This window comes from Typopeltis vanoorti, chromosome 5, assembly GCF_054136105.1.
Source record: "Typopeltis vanoorti isolate ZY-2024b chromosome 5, IOZ_Tvanoo_1.0, whole genome shotgun sequence".
NCBI classification, from domain to species: domain Eukaryota; kingdom Metazoa; phylum Arthropoda; class Arachnida; order Uropygi; family Thelyphonidae; genus Typopeltis; species Typopeltis vanoorti.
Window position 1 is genome coordinate 144,461,655 of NC_143553.1, and position 25,538 is coordinate 144,487,192.

General features: G+C 35.0%; 1 protein-coding gene across 3 annotated transcripts in view; it reads left to right on the plus strand.

Moving 5' to 3' along the window:
• LOC150106901 (survival of motor neuron-related-splicing factor 30-like) overlaps window positions 1–25,538 on the plus strand; it is a 159,259-nt gene that overhangs the window by 77,663 nt on the left and 56,058 nt on the right. For all 3 annotated transcript variants that reach the window (XR_016548334.1, XM_090392809.1, XM_090392810.1), the window contains exon 3: window positions 14,181–14,341. Coding sequence is in view for 2 of the 3 variants with exons in the window: in XM_090392809.1 (XP_090248935.1) it covers window positions 14,181–14,341 (161 nt within the window). In the remaining variant the exon portion in view is untranslated. The remainder of the gene's footprint in view (window positions 1–14,180; window positions 14,342–25,538) is intronic.

Below are 25,538 nucleotides of genomic sequence, written 5' to 3' on the forward strand. Positions count from 1 at the left end.
GGACAAAATATATAGTTTGTTGCTTCTATAACCAGAGAATGTAAGGGAAGATGTTGAATAGTATGCATCAGCAAATAAACTCAGTGAGTGAAAAGGTGGATAATTATTATGGACGAATTCAACTATGGAAACAGATTGGAAGGAAGAAAGGTCACATAGGCAAAAAGAAATAGAATTTATGCAGCTACTAAGGAATAATTGAGGCAGCATGTGATGAAAGGTGCTAGGGGGATTGAGAGTGTTGGATCTTGTGATTGCATCTGGGGATTTGTCTATAATGAAAATGGCTACATTCTGCCATTTTCTGAGAGTGATCATGTTCTTTTGACCTGGGTGGATAAATGTGTGGATTTTTTGCTAAAGAAGAGTTACATGTGGAATTACAGAGCTGGTAGTTATGACAAACTCAGTAGACTGCTTGGAAAGGTGCCATGGGATCACAAACTGCACTTGAAGGATGTTAGTAGTACATGAGAAGTGGTCAAAGGGTTGTTTGAAAAGGAACGGCAATTGCATATCTAGAATCAGGTGGATAAATAAAATGGGAGTTAAATGGATGAGTAGCATCATTAAGCAAGATTTGATGATAATAATAAAGAGGCTAATGGAGGACATTTAAAGAGAAAGGTGATCATCAATCTCATGTGCAGTATGAAGCACAGGCCAGAAAGAAGGCAAAATCAGAGTATGAGAGGAAATTAGCTAAATGAGCCAATGATAATCCAAGAGTCATTAGGCTTAGGTGCTAGTTTACGCTTATGTTACAATTAAATGGAATAATTACAGCCAAAAAGAAATAAGTAAAGAGCAAGTTTAATTGTTTCAATATTTTGTCTGTCACAGATACATCTTCAGGAATACAATGTTAAAATTCTCGTGGAAAGGCTTAGACGTGTTTTTTATAGGGATTCATGCCTTAGTATGTGACCAAGGTAGGTGGTTTTCCTTTTCTTAATGGATTTCAACAGATTCCTATCTTCTCCAATCATCTCTAATTAGTTTTTTTGGCAATCCATGGGACTCTAAGAATTCTTCAGATCCACATCCCAAAGGCCTTTAGTTTAATTTCACAATATTTTGATAATTTCCAGGTTTCTGCTCCATATAGCAGTGTTGACCATACGTAGCATTTAGACAGCCTAATTCTTGTTTTTGAGGTCAGAATGTTTTTATGCTAATGAAGGTTAATCTAGCAAGTTCTATTCTTAATATTTCCTTATCACGCTTTCCATTCTCTGTAATTAGTTGACCCAAATATGTATAACTCTCTACTTGATCTAAAGTATTTCCTCTGATCTTAATATTTATATAGGTATTTTCCCTTTTTCTCTTGTTACCAGCATGGTTTTGGTTTTTTTTTTTGAAGTTGAAATTAAGTCCATATTTTTCACTTAGCTTCGGTGTCTCTTCTATTAGATTTTGAAGATTTTTTTTTATTATCAGCTAGCAGTACTGTATCATCTGCATATCTTAAGTTGTTTATATCCCTGCCTCCTATGCTGACTTCTTTAAATGCTTCTAATTGCTGGAAGGTATTTTCAGTATAGAGGTTAAACAATATAGGAGAAAGAACACAGCCTTGTCTGACACCCTTCTTTACTAGGAATTCCTCCGAGATTTCTCCTGATATTTTTATTGATGCAGTTTGCTCCCAATATAGATTTATCAGTAATATGGTATCTTTACCATCTACTCCTAAATTTCTGATGCATTTGATTAGTTGTTCATGTTGTATATTGAAAGGCCTTTGTGTAGTCAATAAAACATAAGTAGACTTCTTTCTGCTTCTCCAGATATCTTTCTATAATAGTTCTAATGTTGAAGAATCCTTCTCTAGTTCTTTCATTTTCCTGGAAACCAGATTGTTTCATTAATTTCCATTTTGATTTTATGTTTATTTCTTTCTAGGATGATATATAACATAACTTTTGTTATCTGACTGATCAGGTCCACATTTGATTGTCTTCGATTTTTTAGGTATTGGTAGGAACGTTTGAGTGCTTTAAAATCTTTTGGCAGGTGTCCAGTTTCATATATTTTGTTACATATGTCGTCAGTGATCTTATTGCCTTATCATCTAAAGCCTTTAGATATTCTGCCATATTTCCATCGTTCCTGGAGCTTTTCCTGGTTACACTTTCCTAATGGCATTTATTACTTCCCAGGTAAGAATAGTAGGCCCCTCCAAATCTTCCTGCATTGGCTTATCTATTCTATCATGATTGTAGAGTTCCTTGGAATACTCTACCTATCTATTCCTTATTTTGTCTTTCTCCATTAGGATGTTTTTACTGGTATCTTCAATGCAATGAGAGCCTACCCTTTTGCAAGATTTGCTAGTTAGCTCCTTAACTTTTTCATGAAATTCTCTGGATTTGTGCTTTTTGTCCAGAAGTTCAATTTTCTTGCATTTGTTATTGTGCCACAGTTTTGCAATCCTACATTCTTTCCTGATCTCCTTGTTTAAGTTCTTGTATTCAGGACGATTTTTGTGTTTCTTTCCTCCATCATTTTCAGTATCTTGTCATTCATCCAGGGTTTACTCATTTTTTTCTCAAATTTGGGAATTGTTTGTTTTTGTCTACCTTTTTTATGCCCTCTTTAAATTTCTGCCATTTATCTTCAATCTCATCTTTAGGGTAAGGATACTTGGTGGGATCAGGAACATTAACAGCAGTGGATTGTGCCAGTTCCTTTAAAAATTTATCTTGTATTTCTTGATTTTTAAGGGAGCCAAGATCATATTTTTCTATGTTTAGAGGTTTCATTGCTTTCTTTAATTTTATTGCTGCTTTAATGACCACAGAGTTGTGGTCTGATCCAACATCAGACCACAACCCTGGGTATGTTTTGGCTTGTAAGATGTTATTCCGGAATCTTTTTTTAATCATTATATAGTCAATGTGGGTCCTACAGCTGTCTCTGGGACTTTTCCATGCATAAAGTCTTCTAGGAGGGTTGTTAAATAAAGTATTTGCTATTTGTGCTTTAGGATGGGAGATACTCTCTCATCTATATTCTCCTGACATTTCTCCAAGAAGTTATCACCTTTTTTTGGTACCAGACAATGACATACGAAATAGAAAGTTCCACAATAAAACAGAGATTGAAGCGGAGGTTACTAGGTTTATTACTTCTAAAGACGGAACGTTTTATAAAAGCGGAATTTACAAACTTATATCTCATTGGGAAAGAGTTGTAGATTGTGAAGGTGCTTATTTTAATGAATAAAACATTTTATGAAAATTTCTGCAGTTGTTTCATTTTTATTATGAAAAACCGCACAAACTTTTTTGGTTACCTGATATTTCATTTCTTTCAGTTATTGTTTCTTGTGTGTTTTTGTGTTATTATAATTTTAACATTGTATTTCTGAAGATGTCTCTGTGACAGAATAAATATTGAAACAATTAAACCTGCTGTTTATTTCTTTCTTTTTGTGCTGTGATTATTCCATTAAATTGTAACATGATTAATCCGAAATAATTTTTTCAGTATCTGGCAAGTAAAAGGAAGAATGATTATGGTAAAATAATTTTGATGAATGCTGACGTAAAGAGGTGACCGAAACAGATGAGAGGGTTGTATTACTGAGTGAACACTTTGCAAAAGTGTATCATCCAGGTAGATGGAGATATTGCAATAACAGATGTGACAAAGACTGAAACAGAGATAGATGAAGTAGAGGTGTACATGATATTACAGAATCTTGATGTTGAATATAGCTATGGGATATGAGCTTGCATACTGTGAGAATATGCTAGAGAACTGTCAATGCCTTTGAGCGGATCATTTGAACTTCAGCCCAAGTAGAGTTGAGACTCAAGGGAGTGGAAAGAAATGGGAAATAGTTAACTCTTTATCCAAGAGCGAGCAAATAAAGTTTGCACATGAGGTATCTTCATGGCTAGGCTGCTTGTATATATAGAGGCTGATGGCTCCACATCAGTTGCCTTAGTTATTTAGTTATTCACATATGACATCCCTTGATGTTGTATGGTCACTCCCATGTCTCAGGGTTTTTCTGAGTGAAGCTTTTCTGCCCCCCCCTCTTTACACAAACATCCATGCCCATGGGCAGGATTCAAATCCATAGACTCTTGGCTGAAAAAGGAATATGCTAACCACTTGGCCAACTAGTCAGGCTATTAATTGCTTCAGTCAGGTTATTAATTGCATAATGCAAAGCACACTTCCTTTCATTATTAAAACCCTTAAGGAATAGAACAACGTAGTTAAGGATATAAATTAAATTAAACTTTAATAAATATTTTCCGATATTTCGGCAATGTCACATTGCCATCTTCTAAAGGAACTTACAAAAAAAGCACGTGCACGTAGGCACTACAAACACAGTAACTGGGAATGAAGAGATGAAGCTATTGTTCTCGTGCTTTTTTTGTAAGTTCCTTTAGAAGATGGCAATGTGACATTGCCGAAATATCGGAAAATATTTATTAAAGTTTAATTTAATTTATATCCTTAACTACGTTGTTCTATTCCTTAAGTGTTTTAATAATGCATAACCAACGTATAAGCCTGTCTACGAGAATCACACTTCCTTTCAGAAATGCATAATGCTATGCATTAAGGGAGGGTCACTACTTGACCTTTATTGAGGTCTCATCATTGGGAGTAAGTCCCAGAAAAACACTAAGGTTGGATTGATGGAGGAAATTAGTTCTATTGTATGAACGAATCCTCAAGATAGAAGTAGCAACTTATCAACCATTCAACTTCTCAGGGGTGGTGGTGATCGTTTTTACATAAAACCAACTTCTTGGTTTAATGCAAAATTCAGGAATGGGTAGATAGAAATTGGATACTGTAGGCAGGGCAGCATGGTTTTTGTGAAGGACAGGTCATGTCTCAGTAATTTACTCACTTTTTATAATAATGTAACAGCTGAGTTGAATTAGGGGAATAATTACACGATATTGGTAGACTTCACAAAAACATTAGACAACATACTGCACAGAATTCAACTATATAAATTGGAGCAGATGGGTTTGGATATGAAGCTGGTGAGGTGAATATGAGGAGTGACCAATGGATAGACATCAGACAATAGTTTATGGAAGTATTGAGTCCAGGAGAAAGCATCTGACTGGTGGTGTGTCCACTGGGCTCTGTACTTGGGCCACTGCTGTTTAACTTAGTATGTTGATTATATCAAATTATCTGAGGGGGAATATTCAATTATTTGCTGATGATGTAAAACTAAGCAGAGTGTATTTAACAAGGATGATGTGAAGATCTTGCATTGATTACTGCATTGAATGAAACAGAATTGCAAGAAAGAAATTATGGGATTTTGGGAGTGATAATGAACCCTGGGTTAAAGTTCAAAGGCAATATTGCAAAAGTGACTAAAATAGCTTATAGAATTATCTATTATTGAAGAACTCAGTAACAGAGATAAGGAAGTCATCATGCCTCTATAAGGCTGATGAGGTCCCCCCCCCCCCTTCTCAACTGTCATATACAGATCTGGTCACCTGGGTTCCTTGGAGAAGGAGAAAAGGTCCAGAGGAGAGTGACCAAGATGGTGGAAGGTCTATGATATGTTCCTTATGAGGATATCTTGAAGATTTGTGGGTTATAGATATTGGCTTATAGATGGAAAAGGGGATATATGATAGACATAAATTACTTAAAAGGTTGTTTTCAGTATGTGAGTGGTGTGGGGAGAACTCGGATCATCCCTAGAAATTATGCAAGCTTAATAAGGGCATGAAGACTAGATTTTTTGCTTGGTGAATGGAATGGGTTTCTGGAGGCAGTTGTGAATGCTTTGTTATTGAATGAGTTCAAAGCAAAAGATGACAGGTATTGTGCAAATGGTTAGTATTTGGTTTTTGAAATGTTAGTTGTTCTTCAGTGAGTACATATTCCATGGAGGTGTCCATAATAATTTTCATTATTCTTCGGATTTACAATTGGAATCATCACTGTAAAATTTTTATACCTCTATATGAGTATTTTGGTTGAATATCACTATTCGTCTTTCCATATTTCAGATTTCTGACAACTCCTACCACTGTGTTATTGCTTATTTCATTTAATAATTTTTCAGAGCAATTACTCCCAAGATCAAGAATATCCTATTCTTCAGTTTTTGTTCACCTTTATCATCCCAGATTCCTTTTACACTGGTCATTTTTTAATTTCTATTTTTTATTTTTCTGTCCTCCAGAACATTTTGCTGCCATTGTGATATGTATCTTCTCACTGCCTTTCCATGATTTATTTATCCTTTACCTAACTTGGCTTTCTCACATTTTTTTCTTATTCTTTCAGGACAAATGCTGATATATTTGCTAAGAACTTTGGATATTTTTTGTTGTTGTTTTTGTTTTTCTTTTCTGAGACTGCTGCCTTTAGTGCTGTCTTTTCTGGTTGACTCAGTTCTTATATTTTGTGACTCTCATTAGAGATTTCCAACTTTCACGATCCCTACTGCTAATACTTATATATTACAGTGTACAACTCGCAACTTGTTTTAATACTAAAAACACATTTTTCTCTTCAGTGGGTGGATACTCGTTTTTATCCTACTCAAATTAAATGATGAACACTACTTATTTCAATGAGAATATCATGGAAAGAAAAAAGGACAAATGAAGAGGTACTAGAGATGGCAGGCATCAACAGGAGCGTGATGAAAGAAATTAAAAAGAAAAAAGTCAGATATTTTGGGCATATTCTGAGACATAACTGCCTACAAAGGACACTTCTCGAAGGAACTGTTGAGGGAAAGAGGAAGACAAAGACTGGAGTGGATGAAAAATATAGAAGACTGGATCTATCTCACATATGAGGAATGCAGCAGAGAGGCGCAGAATAGGACATGGTGGAGACACATGGTAGTCACTCTCCTGGAGGGAGAAGACACCTGACAGGACTTATTTCAAATCCCCTCTTTGCCTTTGTATCCTACATCATTATAAAGACATTATTAGTACATGACACATCCTGAATATAGTCCTCAGACTATATTCAGGATGAGAGGCTATTCCACAGTGTGTTTGGTTGCTTACACCTATAATCCATTGTCTGTCACTCACTACATAGTATTTGTTTTACAGGATGAAAAACCAGTTTCCAGGAGAAAATACCTTGCTACCTCTATATGAACTTAACTCCTTCAATTGTGAAAATGTCATATAAAAATAATTCCTCTGGTGTGAAGAGAATTGAAGAAATGATTGGACATGCTTTTTGGTTGGAAAATACCTTGGTTTGGTGCTCATCAATAGAAGAATCTTTGAGCTTTTCAGTTGATAGTAAGTTAGCCAATTTCATATGGCTACTGCTCTAAAAACGTATAATATTGTTTTGGATTTACAGCAGGATTAAAGATCAGAATCTAGGAGGTAAAAAAATCTTGTCACCTCCATATGTAACTGGCTACAGTCTGATCACAGATAAGAGAACCGTTGACACTTCTGTGCATGGCAGAAGGCAGCGAATCCATTCCGATAATAGGGTAATTGATGCATTTTGTGGGATGAGTGTATATTATCACACGTCAAAAAATCTTTTTCTGAGCTTTTCTTTTATGAACATTCTAGTTTTAAAGTGGTAACTATTTTGTGTGTATAACAGTTGGAAAATTTTATAAAGTAAGTATTTTGTATCGTATAAAGCATGCAATTTCACATGTTGGTGGCGAATTTGTACATCTTATTCATTCCTTTCTTTCCTTCAACACAAATTGACTCTTGGATTGAGCTCTGCCAACTGTGGCTCTCAGTTGTGGGCAGACTATAACTTACTTCATTTGAAAAACTCTATAAATGTTCCTTGCAGTGTAGAATATCCAATTTTTCCAACTAAATGGGACATGGCATCATTACCAACTGAGTTATGGATTTCATGTTTATCATTTCCCACTCTGCTGTTTGTCTTCAACAAGCTTTTTTCTCTGTGTCAGAAATATTTTATCTGATAGTCTTTTCTTTTTTCTTCTCTATAACATAAGTTTCTTGATATACTATTTTGTAATTCCTCTACTAGCTCCCTCTTTTTCATTGATGTAGCTTGGTGCATATCTTCAGATTTGTTCTTTGAAGTTGTCCAGCAGCTGACTTTTTACTGTTCATCTTGCTTCCTTAAATGAAAACATGAGGCCCTGTGCTTAGCCAATTCTTGCCCCTGCAGACAGGAAATTTGATCATTGTACTGTTATATATGTGATTTAAATCAGAATACAGTTTGGTTAGCTGTGAACTTTTCAGCATTTTCGTTCATTGAGTATTTCCTACTCAAAAGATACAACAAAAGAAGGTGGATGTCTCCACATTCCTTTGCAGTCTATGTGGAGGTCTCCTCCCAGTTATCTTCTTCATCTCTCCCAGTCACAAAAGGTTGTGAACCTATAGTACATTAATATTGCAGGCAGGGTAAGGATTTATTTCATAATTTTTTTTATTTTTTACACTGCAAACCCTGCTCTAGAAAAACCTGCAGGGAACTTGTTCAGGTCACTTCAGGCCTCCAATAAGCAAGGGGCAATGGTCCCACACTGGACAATGAATTTCATCCTACTTAAAGACAGTCGCAAACATCCATGCTCCCAGTACAGTGGTATTCAACCTGCAGCCTGTTGGTTAGAGAGTGGATCATTAACCACACAGCCAACCAGGTTGCAAACTTTGACTCATAATCAGCTCTTATTGAAAAAAGAGAGCCAAAAGGCTTCACTTTGGCAATGCAAAATTATTCAAATTAAGTGGATATTGAATCCAACAATGTTGGATTCAATATCCACTTAATTTGAATGATCAGCTCTTATATTTAATAATATTTGGTATTATAATTTATGCCATCCCAGTTCTATTGAAAATAATGGAGAAAGTCATCAACAATGAATTCTTTCACCACTAAGAAGTCCAATAGTTAATCAATGATCACCAGTATGGATTTCGCCACTATCAGTCCAAATCTCCTTGTTAATCGCCCAGTTTTTCAAAAAACCTAACAGGATCAAAAGGTTCCTTCTTTCTTCTTGACTACTTGTTCACACATAGAACTTAGAATGATGGTCAGTATATTTTTAAGTATGGCATAGTAATCAATATAATTTCTAAGATATTATGATATATAGAAATGAGCATGTTATGTAGGATACAAATTCATTTGCTGGTTAAGAGTTTTACTAAGAGGAATGGGATACCAATTGATGGCTTTGTTAACAGGCTGATTGGATAGTACTTCAACTCTCCAATCAGTAGGCAAGCGGTTTGCATCCCACTTTGTGCATAGATATTTGCAACTATCTAAGTAGTGATATTCATCACCTGGTATAAGATCATTACACTCTAATGAGGAGGCCTAAAGTGGAAAATATTTCATAGTTGGTCTTGTGAGCAGATTACCTAACTCTAGTCCATATTAATGTACAATAGGTCTACAACCTTTTGTGGATGGCATTCACTTAAAAAAATAAATTGCATGTTCTTTAATGTTAAGTTTTATAGATGAATAACTGATTTGTCCTATCGAAACTTCCATTACTATGTGGAAAAACTTCGACCTTCATCTTAGTAATACACAAATTAATGAAAATTCATCAGTTTCTTATATTTCCTGTCAACAATTTTTTTCCAAATTAATATTTTTTGTTGAGTTTCCAATATTGATCTTCTAAGGACACTACAAATTGCATCAATTCACCGATATTGGTCTTTCTCTGGATATTTTTAGCAACTGCTTTGCTAACCTTTTCTCTCTCATTCTATTTAAAATGATCACTCCACCTTAGATTACTTTCAAATATCTTCACTGTTAATATTAATCTATCACTGATGCTATTGTTAGATCCTGAATTAAGAACTTTTACAAGCAAATTCTTTATTCAGGATTTAACATACCAAATATTACTAATTAAGGAGATACCTGCACATCAGCACATAATTATGAAAATTTCCTTCTGTCATGTGATAATATTTATTCTATATGTGCTATATACTGAAGTTTATTCCTGTATAACTGAATTCAGAAGCAGAGAATTTTGTGTTAGAATAGTGAGAGTTGTGTAAGGGAATTGTTAAATTATTTGTAAATCCCATTAAGCTGTCTAGTTAGTACATTATGAAATTTCCAAATGGATAAGTAGTAATCCAGAATTATTGTATGTAATCTGTATGAGTCGAGCGTAGCACCTACGCGGAAAGTGACGTCAGAATGACTACCTGGAATACGGTAACCTAACAGATTAGGGAGAGTGTGGGATCACCAAAGGGCCATGAACTGTGAGGTTCACGCGGTAAAAGACGCATCGAATAGAGGGTGCACAAAAGGGTGAATAAAGGACGATGTGCACTAGATTAGGGGTCTTTTTCGGTTTTCCTGGATTCCAGTTTTGGAAGGTTTGTCGGGTGTTTCATGAGAGCGATGGGTTGACTACGACGAGGCCTATTCCTGAGAATGCTTGAAGATTTCCAAGCAAAGCTGACCGTGATATGACGGCTTATGCAGAATCGAGCCTTCGTAAAAAGTCCCATCGTAGAGAACGGAGGAAGTTTCCTGTGGAGCGGTAGAAAACACGCCAAAGTCCGGAAGTGATTTAGGGTCAGCATAGTATCGCCAGGTGCAGAGACTGCCGATAACTATACAGGAAGGTAACTCAGATCTACATGTGATAGCATCATGACAATCAGAAAGGATCCGGTAATGTAAAGAATTTCATTCTATATTAAGATCGCTTTGAAGAAAGAGAATTTTGTGTATACTGTAAGCTAAGGACATTTTGATAGAGAACTTTTAAGTGAGAATTTGATTGAATTAGTTAAACCCCGTGGAAAAAAGAATAATTGTTGATAGGCAGTATTTTGATTGAGAATGACTAGGCTTGACTAGTGAAATTTAGAATTAAGATAGCTATTGATAGAGTATTAATGAAAGTGTTTAATGTGTATTCGATGAATGATTTGTGAAAAGGAAATATAACCTAGTAGTGCTATGTGTACACTGAATCCTATCTTTTCGTAGTTGAAGGATTTAGCTTACTTAACTTCATTGATGTGATTTAGAATGAACCCTAACTTAGTGTGAGTTTTGTTCTATTGAATAATTGAATTTTCTTAACTGTAAATGTTTTGTGCTTTTCCAATAAATATGTTTTGTACCTTATACCTGAGTTTATGCCTGATTACGAATTCAAACCACCGCTTATGAAATAGAATCTTTTTGGCGGGAAGGAATTTAGATATTGTAGTTTAAGTGAGATTCAGGTCACGACTGCTAACTGAATCTGATCGACACTAGCGTGAGATTAATCATTATGTGTATCCCTTTTGAATTTTGAATTATTTCCTTGAACAAGAGTCTCTTCTGTTATAGGATATTGGCTGGCGCAGCATAAAAATAAATTTGCCAGTATCCGAAAAGAAAATAGTACTGAATTAATATTTAAAGAGGCACAACAGTAGATTAGATAGTGGGCTAATTAGAGATAGAATAAAGTAAAATATAGAGAAAGCAATGACATAACACTATGTTAACTCCCTTAAGTTTCTCAGAACTCTATCTGTATCTTTGATCAGCTTTTTTTGTTCTTATTATCCTGCCCTTAGAATATCAGTTGCATTCTAAGAACACTAAGTTTCTTTTCAGTTACAAGCTGAATATTATGTATTTATGTATCTAAGTGCTCTGTGTTTATTATATTTGTAATTTATGCTCTGAATATGAATATGTGTAAGCTTAATGAATTATTTTATTTCGCTGCAAACTAGTCATTAAATTTTTTTTTTTTAATATATTATAGTGAAATACTGGACATTTAACCCACAGAAACCTCAATTCATTAAATTATTTATTTTCCTCTAGTGTTGTTTATACTGTGAAGCACAGTAATGAAGAACAGCCAGCACATAAGCCTATCCGTACAGTATTTGAATACTACAGTTTAATGTTTTGATTAATTTATCTCTCTTCATATAAATTTATTCATGTGGCTCAACAGCTTTCTTTATTCTGCTTTTTTTTTTTCCATATTTAACTGGTCCTTTCACAAAAGATATGCATAAACAGTTGAAATATTTTCCATCTTCTGTAGTTCTATTACAAATGCAGTTAGTTTTCTGTCTGGCTTTTTATCATTGATTTTCATAGTAAATTTGATTCATTTTAGTCTGAATACCTGTAACTGGATTTTAGAAGTACATCATCTGCATAAAGCAAACAACCAAGTTGAACATCTGATTTTTAGATGCTTTGCTTCTTGGTGTAATTCATATAGATGAATAATAAGAGTGGCATTAGTATGTATCCTTGTGTTACTCCTGATTTTGCATGAAATCATCTTTTTTTACCTCCTTCAATTCTAAAGTCTAACAAGTTATTTATTAGACAGTATATTGCTCTGAATGCCTTATTTCAAACATAATTGTAGCATTTTGAACAGCTTTTTTTGGCACCTTATCATATGCCCTTTCTCCATCTTTGTCTGAAATGAAAATCTAGTCCTGATAAGATGAATTTCACATCTTGTGAGACTACTGCCCCCCCCACTTATGGGAGGCCGAACAGTTTGATAAAAGTTGCATGTTTAATCTCTGAGCAGGGTTTCCAGATTATATAAAAATAAATTTTAAAAATACAAAATTATATAAAATTGATAAAAATACAAAAGATCCTTAGCCCAGTTATGGCACTAATTTACTGTAGGTTTACAACCTTTTGTGAGTAGGAGTCATGTAAAAAACCTATTTGGACCAAACCCAACTTACTCTTCCCCAAGCTTCTGTTCATAATTTTTCATAGTTTTTTCAAGTATGCTTGCATAAATCATACTCAGTAGAAACTTCCTCTAATTTCACATTTAGTAGTTTGGTTTCCTTATTTATAAATGGGTGCCATGAGCTCTATGTCAAACATCTGGAATTTGACCTTCTGACAATCCTTCTGAATCACCCAGTGTAGGCACTGTAAAACTCATGTACCTCGATGTTTCAAAATGTATAGTTGCATATCATCCTTCTACTGTCTCCATTTCAGATTTTTTTTAACCTCAGATATTGATAATTACTTAAATAAGGAGCCAATAGCCTTCATTTTGGCAATGTAACATTATTTAAATTAAGGGGATATTAAATCCGCATCATTTCAAAACCGAATAAGAACCTCAAAGATCGGAATCAAAGAGTTTCATGCCGAGTATAGTAAACTATAAAAGTATTGGTGGATACTAGCGTAAGCCAAAGCACGTAGTACAAACTACGTGCCATAATGTATAACATCATACATCTCCTAGGAGATGTGTTTTTACATTATGGGAAATACTAAGAATAGTATTCAGAGCTTGACCCACCTTTGCTACGAGTTGCCCTAGTTTGTACTATGTGCTTTGGCTTATGCTAGTATCTGCCGATACTTTTATAGTTTACTATATTCGGCATGAAACTCTTTGATTCCGATCTTTGAGGTTCTTATTCGGTTTTGAAACAATGTGGGATTTAATATCCCCTTAATTTAAATAATTGATAATTACTTCTAATTGCATTCTTATTGAATATTTTCTACCACTTCTTCTCTCATTTAACTTTCAAAGTTATTATCCTGCACCTCAAGAATATCTCTACAGTTTTTGTTGACATTATCATCTGATTTTTATATTATTCTTTCCTTCGTTACTAAACTTTTCATGGTAGTGCTTTTCAATCTATTTATAGATCTTGTTTTTCCAGCTGAAATATCCTAATTGTATAACAAATTAAAAAAACTTAAGCAACCCACATTATTTAATTTTTTATATCAATCCCATACATTGAAGGTTGCAAACCTCTAGCACATTTTAGTATTGTGGGTGGGATGATGACACTCTGAAGGACTCTACTCAGGAGACCAAAAATGTCACACCTCTTCCCAAGCCAAGAAACTCAGTGAGTAGGGTTCTGGTGACATACTGATGGTGAAAATCATCAACTACCTAAAGACATTCACAAACATCCATGCCATACTGGAATATGAACTCACAACCTGTAGGTTGGAAAGACGATGTTATCAACTCTGCCAACCTGGTTGATGATATTTATATTAGTAGTTTTTCACAAAAGTCAAAGTTGATTTTCTAGTGAAGTATTTTTATTTTAAAAAATTTTTGTAATTATGAACTTTTAGATTCCATTGACAAAGCAAAGATTTTAAGACACCCTCCTCTATCTTTTTTGCAGGATGTAATTGCCCTCACCAAAGATTTTTTATCTTCAAGTGGTTCTGAGGCACATCCTTCAGTGTCTTCAGTTGAAGGTCCGAGTACAGATGGAAGCCCTACTCTCGAATGTGACTGGGAGCCAGGTGATAAATGTTTGGCCTTGTGGTCTTCTGATGGACAGTGAGTACATCATTTATCTAAGATGAATAAATTATAATATTGCAGGTAAACATTTTCATTGCTGAGAAAATAGAAATCCTCTTTGCTGACTTATTTTCATAATTTTCTTTTATCATTTAAATTAAAAAAAAAATAACATGTGCAAAACATTAGGCTGTTTGTTTTCAAATCAGAACCAAAATTGTTTTATCGAAATCTTGGTAGATCTCTATATATATCATATGCATTTATATATTTATACATTTATATGTGCCATCTCTATCATCTCCTTTCAAAATTTAGCATTTGAATGATATTTTTCAAAGCATCACATTTGTCACATATGATCTCTCTTTTCTCTTCAAATGAGGTGTTGGAACACATGACAACACCTAGTGGAATTTTTCTTTTTTTGGTGAAAAGGTCATGAAGAACTAGTAAAGAAATGAGAGAAATTTGGTTAGTTCAAATTGGAAACTTTATGGAGTAGAGCATGGATTTGTCTAAGGATTTTCTTATTTTACTAATCTGTTATTCCCATTCTGTCTTCCTTTACATATTAGGTCCACTGGAATGTTACTTAGCTACTGCCTGGTTGGCCAAAGTAGATCACATCATTCTCAGTCCAACAAGTTGTGGATTCAAATCCCATTATTGTTAGTGAATGTCTGTAGATGGTGAACAATTTTCATTGCCTGGTGTGAAACTATTACTCTGGTTACTTGAATTTTGGTAGCCTAAAATTGCTTAAGAGTTCGTGCTTTAACAACTTCTTGTTTGGTCTCTAGGGCTTTCAGATTAGTACCATAAATGCACTAAGCATTAGATAAATGTGATAGGTTTGCAACCTTTTCTGAATGGGATGCACTTAAATTGCCATCCTTTGGTCTCTGTCACTCTCCATAATTGGGTAGCCAGCTTTCTCTCTGGTTGTTCTCTGCAAGTCATGGTAGATGGTTCCCTCTCTTCGAGCTTCACCACCAATACTGGAGCACCTCAAGGATCTGCTTATCATGTACTCACAATAACCACTAATCCTATCCACAGCTTTGCAGACAATAGCTCTCCACTCGTCCTGCTCGTTTGACAAACCATGCAGTACTTGAACATCCCAACCTAAAAGATCATCTACAAGTAGTGCCTTCAACATTAATCTACATACTATCCATCAATGAGGTGAGGACAACCTTGTTATGTTTAGTGCTACCAAACACAATCTTTCCTTTTCTCATGCATGAGATTCCAGCTCACTACCCTACCCTCAGTAATGCACAGATCACCAGACAAGATCAGATCTTTGCTTGGACTGATTTACCTCTAGTCTCTCCTGACATAAACATATCACATTAATAGGTTCCGCAGTCCAAAAAATTTGGCATGCTCTTTCATTCAAGAGCCTATTTTACACCTAATCAACTCAACTATATGCAAATCTGCCCATGTGTTTGAGGTGGTGCACCTAAAACTTTTCTTAAAATCCTTGACACTATCTGGAGGCAAGCAATTAGGCTCATATATGATTCCTCTCTTAAAGATTCACTTCAACCCCGATCTCACAGCCAGTGTTTTAGCACTGTGGCTATTGTACAGGTACTAACATGGTCACTGCTCCAGTGAATTGACAACCATCATTCCTCCACTTTCTGTTGCACCTGTTAATACAAGATCCACAGCTGTTTATCACACTTTTGCTGTGCAACTGCAAACACACCAAACTGTTTTTATTCATTCTCTTTTATTCCATCCATCTCTGTCTTCTGGAATAGCCTTCCTCATGAAGTATTCTCAAACTACAACCTGCAACTCTTCAAACAAAAAAATAAACCTATCTCAGTTTTCACCTGCACCCCACAAGCGGGACTGATCACGAATGAGATCAATATAAAAAAGTGAAAAAAAAAGTACCTTAGTTTTTTATAAACATAGCCTAATTTTGGTATTGAGGATAGTTACTACTTTTTGTTTTGTCACTATGTTCTTTGGCTAGTTCATTATTCAGGAAGGAGAAAAACATGCCACCTCCTTATGAAAGTGGCTAACTCATATTGCTATAAAATCCTTATAAATATTTGCCACATCTAAATAGGATTTCAACCAGTTTCTTTCCTTTGACCATTGTTGCTATTGACAGCACTGCAGAAGCTGGTATTATTTAATGAAATGATAATACAGAACATTTTATTATTATTATTATTAAGAGAGCCTCCAGGGAGTCAGGCTCATCGACAGAGGCCACATACTACATGCACCAGCTATCATGCTTGTTCTTGAATTCATTCAAATGCTTACACTCACAACATTCAATGGCAGTCCATTCCAATCAAGCACCACCCTATGAGAGAAAAATCTAGCCCTCATCCCCTTCTTAATGACATTCATTCTCAGCTTCCAAGGATGCCATCTTGTCCTTTCTCCACTCTCCAGAAATTGAAAAATTCTATCGATTGAAATCCTGTATGTGACCCTTTCAGAAGTTTGTAAGTCTTAATCATATCACCCCTCTTTCTCTTGTTTGTTAGTGTCTGCAGTTTACAAATTCTCAATCTGTCTTCATAATCAGTATTCCACACTCCTGATATCATTTTTAACTCTCCTTTGCACTCTCTCCAATATATGAGAATCATGACAGAAACCAAGAGACCAGACCTGCACACAATAGTCCAAGTGAGGTCTTATCAAGGTCTTGTAAAGAGGCAAAATGACATCTTATCTTTACATGTGAACATTCATTTCAGCATTGCAATTATCTTTTGAGTTGTATTTGCAATCTTTGCTACATAGCCCCTGAACTTCAACTTCCTATCTACTAACACTCAAACATCCCTAGCTGCATCAGTTTCTTCTAGCACAATCCCACCAATATCATACGACATTGGATATCTAATCATGCTGAAGTGAATGACTTTACACTTTCTGACATTTTCCCAATTCTATCCTATTCAAATCATTCTACAAGTACTGCATATCAGCAGCATTCCTGATTACCTTACCTATCTTTGCAAAATCAACAAATAGCTGTATGTCATTAGTCAAATCCTTCCCAATATCATTAATGTACAGATTGAATAACAGTGAACCAAGCACTGATCCTTGTGGTACATTAAATCCTGCAGATTTAATTTATCTCCTGTATATCACTTTTTGATATCTGTCAATAAGCCATCATCTTATCCATGCTAATATTCTATAACCCAAACCCATATTCTCTTCATGTAACAGTCTACCATTCTGGTAGACTGTGCATAAATATCATGTTGTGTCCGTTCCCCTTGTTTAGTTCAATGGTAACATTATTATTGAATGTGAGCAATTTGCTAAAACCTGATTTTCCCTTAGTAAACCCATGTTGCTCAATGCAAAGTAGAGATTCACTGTCAACCCATTTCTGAATGTGAGCCCTAACTAATTTTTTCAAAATCTTCACCACCACTCTTGAGATACTAATTGGTCGATAGTTGAATACATCAATCTTTGCACCATCCTTGTGCAATGGAATTACCATACATTCTTTCCAGTCCTGCAGAATCTTCCCTGTTCCGAGACTCGTTAAACAGCCTGGTCAAAGGAATAGCCAGTTCAGCTGAACACTCTTTTAGCACCAGTACTGATATCCCATCAGTCCCTATTGCTGAATTCTTTTTCAGTTTGTGCAACAGCTCTAATACCTCGTCCTCATACACCTTAGTTTCTTCTTCCAGTGAAGAGGTAGCAGTGAGCTCAATGTCACATTCACCAGATTGATAACTTTTAACAAAATGGGGACTCATTAGTTGAACAACCTCTTCTGCATCTGTAATCTTCACGCCATCTGCATTTAAAAGACAATACATTTTCATTCATATTCATTCTTTCCTTTACTTGCAGCATATCGATAGAATTCTTGAGGATTGTCTTTAGCATGCAGAGCCAGTTTCTTTTGATACTCAGACTTTGCTTTCCGTACAACAGTTGTGACTATTCTAGCCTGCTGCTTATAATTTTCATAACGGACATCATCCTTATGCACACGGTATTCCTTCCACATCATCCTTTTCTTATGAATATCTTGCTTAATAAGATTACACATTCATTTGACTCCTATCTTATTTATTCTTTGAACTCTCAGGAAATATTCTGATATTGCATCACTTAAGTATTGTTTAAATGCTTCCCATCCACTGTCAATATTCTTCCCATCCAGCAACCGATCCCATTCCACTGAACTCAGTATGCTCCTCAGTTGGTCATAATTTCCTGCTTTGTAGTTCAGCATGTAACCTTTTCTGAATGAAACATTCATAAACTTGTTACTTTCTAAGTGAGTACCGCATGATCACTGTCACCAACTGGAAACAGAATAGTTATTTCTTTAATCGAAACACCCTCTGACACTATAATCAAATCTAACACTCTTTGACCTCGAGTTCCTTCTGTCACATGTTGTTTGAGGAAGCTGTCCCACAGCAGCTCAATAATTGCATTTTCATTCTTCTCATGAGCTTCTACTGCTATCCAATCAATATTTGGATAATTAAAGTCTCCCATTATTACTTTTTTTTTTTTCACTCATCTTTCCTATTTGGTGATGCATTTCTTCATCGCTAGCAACTGATCCACCAGGTCTGTAACAACACCCCACTATGTAATTGATCTTGTAAGATTCTACCTCACACCATATGGCTTCAAACTCACTGCCACATGAAATACTGTAAGTAGTAGTACTACAATCATAGGTCTCTACTTCAACTGGATTCAAGTCAACCGATATCATTAGCAGCATGCCTCCTCTCTATCCTTCCTAAAATTACTGTACCCTTTACACTCGATACCAGTTAGTATGTCTGATTCTGATAGCCAGGTCTCACTAATGCCTACAATCTGAGGTCCCAACATATTGGCTAAGTCAACAAACTCAACCCTTTTGTTTCTGATACTCTTAGCAATTGTGTACAGACATAATCATCTACCCGCATGTTCTTTTGTATGCTCTTGTCTGCAGTCTGCATGGCACAGTTGGACAACTTTCAGATCTCTGTTCTTTTCTAGTGCCTTGTACATGTAGACATCTTTGCACACGTTTGATGGGTCCAAAGTGGATGAACACAAAGTCGAAATTGTTCTCTCCTAATCAACATTTCCATGAAAAAGCCCCTTCCTGTCATTAACACAGTTATATAACATCGTTTCTCTTACACTTGCATTCTCACCATTCCTTCCTTTATAATTTAGTTTCCCTGACTCTGTGTTAGGTCTCATACCAGTTATTATTTTTTCTAGACTCCTGATACCAAACGCATTCAGGTGTAGACCGTCCCACTTATACAAATCCAATCTTCCCTCAAACTCACTCCACACATCCAAAAATTCACATTCCTTCTACACAGCCTATGCATTGAATCATTTGCCATCATAGCCCTTCTTCTTGATTCATTTTTATCATATTGCAGTAAAATACTGACAATTTTCACTTTCTCACTGTTCACCCTTGCCTTTTGCAACAACCTTTTCATGTCCTCTCTCATACTGAACTTATCACTTGTTAAGTCATTAGTACCTATTACAATTACGATCTTGTTCACCTTTCTTTTCTGTTTTTGAATTGCTTCCTTTATATTCTTAATTTTCGCTCCAGGAAAACTGAGAGTTATAATTTGTTCATCAATATGTTTTATTATAGAGTCATCATACCAAATAACATCTTTCTTTTTACAAGCAACGTCACTTACTTGATTTCTATCACTTCCTGACTTACCTGTTTCCGTGCGTTGTTGTTTCTTATTTTGCTGCTTAATTTTCTTTTTCTCCCTATGCTCATTTAAACGCGCCTCTCAACTTTTTGTAATTCCCATGTAGTCTCGTTGATGATCTGCTTTAGTGATTTGATTCTGGTTCAGATGACATTGTCTATCTGTGTTTGTTTAGGTGCTACAAGATCAACATATTTTTATTTTGAAGGAATTGGGAACAAATAGAAAAATTGGCAAGGTTTTTAATTAGATCCTTGGAGTATTCATACCCAGAAAGTGAGAGTTTGATACTGCTCTTCAGGTTTAAATCTATTCGATTTGTATATCAAGAGCTTGGTGAGTGAGAAGGAAATAACTAATTGCTGTTGATGCTAATATTGTAAGATAAGACATGGTGCTGGTGTGTTGGAGATACTAAAATGTATTGTATTGATGCATTGTGGGATCAGGACTTACGGTAATAGGTAGCATCTGAGAGAACTGACATGACTAGTGACAGTAGGAAGATTATATTTCTGATTAAGCAAAATGCAAGTGAGAATATTAGATCCCGCTTGATTGCAGTAATTATACAGCAGAGTTGCATGCAATTCAGTTTGTGTTCAGTGAAAAACTGCTACCAAAAAGTATATGATAAAAAGTAACATGTCATGTACAGACAGTCTATACATGACATTTCTGCTCTTGTATGCACTCTACATCCAGTGATTTGTGAGGATCTACAACTGTTATGCAAATTGAAGGTACGTAATTTTGATATTCAGCTGTGCTGGATTCTCAGCCACATTGGAATTGAGGGAAATGAAACTGCAAATGCAGCTGCTAGATCAGCTGGTAATTTTTCTCCATACTGTTTGTCAGTTCCATATACAGACAGTCTATAAGATTAAATCTATTAACCCAGTGGCAGTTGTCATGGTAAGAAGCACTGACAAATAAATTGCACCCAATTAGGCCTGAAATTTAACACTGGTGGTCTAGTCAACATAGAAACAGAAGAGAGGAAGTTATTCTTGGTAGACTCCACATAGGTCACAGTCATCCTACACATTCATATTTACTGAGGGCATGGGACCCACCTGTTTGTGTGAACAGTACAACATGCATCTCACCATTCATCATGTTCTGGTGGAGTGCCACCACTTCACTTGAGAAAGGAATTTATTTTTTACTAATCTGAGCTGTGTACTCTCAGGCAGATCTTACCTGGCTTGGATAAATTGCATGAAGTTTTTAACTTTTTAAAAAGAATTAATTTATACAAACCTATTTGATTATAATATTCTATTTACGTGTAGCTACTAATTTGAATAAATTAATTTTTTTTAAATTTGCTTTTTGTACAAAAATAAAGGTTTTACTTTATATCTAGTAAGGGTGTATAGTAGTGAACAAATTAATCCGAACAAGCTGAATTTTTGTCAAGTTTTTGTTTCAGTTGGCAATTTGTATAATTGATGATTTCAAGTAGAAAGCAGGCACACATTCAGATTTTTGAATTGTGCACAAAGAAGTCACTTGGTAGCATTCAACAGGATAAATGGCAAAAGGCTGCACTGAGCAAATTGTGTGTCAAGGAAGTTCTTTTATGTGAAGGAATAAAGTTGCATACTTGGATATCTTGTAACATCTCAAAGACATCATTTAGATGATTTCATGTGGGGAAAAATTATTGGAAAGCTTGAAGAAGGCTGCAGAATTACTCATATTGCTGAAGAGTTTGGAATCTTACATAGCGTTGTACCCAGTCTCTGGGCAGCATTTCAAACCAATAGAATGTGTTCCAAATGTCTGCTAAGAGGTTGCCCTCACTCTACCATGGAGCATGAAGACAGATTTTTGGTTTAGCTTGCAAGTTGGCTTCTTTCAGGCATAGAAGCCTGCTTGCTGCAGACGTCTTTCCACAGTTTGTTGAGATATCCGCATACTTGTGCTTGAATGGATAATACAAGTATATTGTAGTCTGTGTCCCTTTATCCACAGAACACGTTATAGAGCAGTTTTCAGTGGTGTCTATAAAAATTGGACAAGACACCAAAGACTTAATGTGTTTTTTACAGATTAGAATAATTTTAGTGTTTCCTCCGATTCTAGATGACACTTGATCTGGCATGAAAGTGGTACTGCTTACCATCACAAGAATGGTCTTAAAAGGGATAGATACGGTGGTGGTCGGATTACGGTGTGGGGAGGCATTATGCTTAATGGACGCACTGAGCTACAAATGCTGAAAAAAGGGACTGACTGGTCAACGATATTGCAATGAAGTTCTTCAATGTCATGTTCAATTGTTCCATGATGCTGTAGGCAAAGAATTCATTTTTATAGATGATAATGCCACACCACATCGTACATGAGCAGTTGGAGATACTTCTGGAGACCGAGGATATCAATCAAATCGAGTGGCCAGCACTCTCCTCAGATCTCAACCCCATAGGAATATAGACACATTGCTGCTCGAAATTTCCCTCCAGAAAACAAACTCTTATCCTTGCTCTGAAGGAGGAGTGGGCCAATTTGCCTCAAGAACTGCTGAATCACTTGGTGCTAAGCATGGTACAACAATGTGAAAGCTGCATTAGAGTTCAGGGTGGACATATTCCATACTGAAATGTCTCCCCGCATAGTTTTCTGTAAGTACTGTACATTAATTCTTTAAACCAAGTAGCAAATTTGTAACTTTTTACCAAAAAAACATTTCAATTTAATTTGTACAAAATCAATAACACATTTTATGTGTAATATAATTTATTAGTATGCCGGCAATAAATTTATGTCCACATTTGGCTATAGTGAGGAATATTTTTTAATATACAGGTAACCCTCATATAACGTGGATGTTAAGTTCCATAGAAATGGCGCATTATATAAATCGTGTTATGCAAGACTCAGATTACATAGAAAAAGTAGGGTTAGGTTCCAAAATAGTTTTATTTTTTAAAGATTATATAAACAATGACATATCCAACAAAAATATATTCTTATTTAATTCAAGTAATTCATGTAAGTTAAGAAAACATATATACTATGAAACAAATACATAGTATAAAATTATAAAAAATTATAAATTGTACTTATACTTCATTGCACATAATTCATAAATGTTTTAGGCAAAATTAAATAAAGTGTATATTTTAATTGTCGTCACTCTCTTCAAAACTAACGTTTTGTAGATGTTCTTTATTTACGAGTGGCCAGACGTCATCACTTGATATCTCTTGGACATCATTTATATAATTCTCATTGCATATTTCGGCAGGTTTAGTTATCAAGAAGTCAGTAATAAGACCTTGCTTACTGCTATGCTGCAATTTTTTATTAAGTTCGTAATACGAAGCTAAACAAATATCCAATTGTCTTGTAAATTTTTCTGGAGTGCTCCATTGAGAGATCATTATCTATAAAATAACTTTTTTTGCCAAGTTCAATCCTTCTGCTAATTTCTTTAAACCGAATTCTTTAACAGATTCATCGCAATCAGAATCTTTGGCAGAACTTTCCCTGCCATTTGGTTCGACGTCATCTATTAATTGTACCAGTTCCTCCTCATTTAAATCTATTTCCCCATCAATTAATTCGCTAATTTTGTTTTCAACCATATTGCAAAAGCGCTCTAAGTGGCCATTACTATAACAAAAATTATTTTTTTTTACATAAAAAAAAAAGCATTACATATTGTATGTCACTCACCAAAAAATAAAGTGCTCAGCTTGAGATTAACACACTTATGATTTTTAATACGCTTTCCTAGCAGAAAACGAAGACAATTTTCAACAATAAATATTTTATATGGCAAACAATTGACGTTCATGTGTGCTAAAGGCTATTTCCCCTAATATAAATTCGCTACTTATAACTACATGCATGATAGGGCAGACACAAATTTAACTAAGATAAAATTTGACTTTTTAAGTTGGGTGTTGAAAAATATATCAAAAGATAAAGGATTACTACAATTTGTAGACCACCTTTTATCGAAACTGCATTCTATAAGTAGCATTATACGAGGGTTACCTGTATAGGTAAAAATGTACTTTGTCCTTATCTTTTGGACATTACTGTTTTCATAGTTTTCATCTTTTTATCACTGATACCAGAATTATCACTAAATTATTTAATTTGGCTGAAGGTTCTTAAACACTTGGAACAGATCTATTTAAGAGAACAGTAAAACATAAAGAACTACACTTAACATCTATTTGAATATAGGATTTAACAATGCTTAAAATGTAGCTCATAGATTTTTAAATAACAGTGCATATTATACACCTACCTCCATCTCTCTCTCTCTCTCTCTCACACACACACATATGATTTATCATAAAAAATTTTCCCCTACAACCTTCAATTCTAATTGCCGAATTCCAAGAAGACTTTTAAATTACTTTATTATTTTTTATTGCAAATCCCACCCATGAAAGATTTTTAGCTTATAGTACTTTAGTATTAATACACTCGTGCCAGGTCGTGATCCTCATATGTTAAGCTGAATGTTGGAACTCCTTTTACCATATGTATGCCCCTTCTACATTGGGCATTTTCATAAAATTTATACATGTTTAACTTTTTTTTTTTTTTTGTAGAATTAGCATTTGTGAACTGTCTCCTAATGATACAGAAAATCTCATATGCAATTTCGGCTGGTTTCTGGACTGATTTCAAATTATACACACACAAAAAAAAAAAAATATATATATATATACACACACATACATACATACACTCCAATCCCATGGAGTCTTAGTGGCATACGGAAGAAAACGTTGATTCAGCTAGGGAGGCATTTGGTGAAGATGTTTTCAAAGAGAGAAAAATAAGAATACCATATTAGACACAGGATGTTAAAAGAAGAAAGCATACCGAAAGTTTCTAGCAAATAAGTCTGCAGATGCCCTAAAACAGGGGTGGCCAAGACGTCGACCGCAAGGCACCTGAATGTAGCAAATTATTCGTTTCTGAATGAATGTAGCAAATTAAACAAATAAATAGATTGAAAATGAATAGATAAATGATTATCAAAATTATTAATTGATATAAAAATTGTCATACATGTCAAACTAATTTATTTCTAAACTGATGTAAAGTTTATAATTTAGCAGTTAACAATGAAGCCATCGCTTTACATCAGTCATGATTCACTTCGTCCAGAAACGTTCAATTGACGGTTCTCAACACGCCCAATAGTAAAACGTGTTGATGACGTGTACACTGGCAGTTGACAGTCCGTTTGTGTATTGTTCTTGATCAAGACTTGCAGCCAAAGTGTCCCGATTATCCAGTATTTTAGTGCAGAGTAATCCCAAAATCGTTTTCCGTTTATCGATCTTTAGTGTGTATTATTTTAAATTAAGTAAGTGAATGCAAAATAAATAAATAAAAAAATTAAGGATAACAATGAGTGAGCCAAGAACAGGTCTGAAAAAAATAAAAACTTAACACTATCATAAAGAATGGGAAGAAGATTTTTTCTTTATTATGATGAAAGACATGCG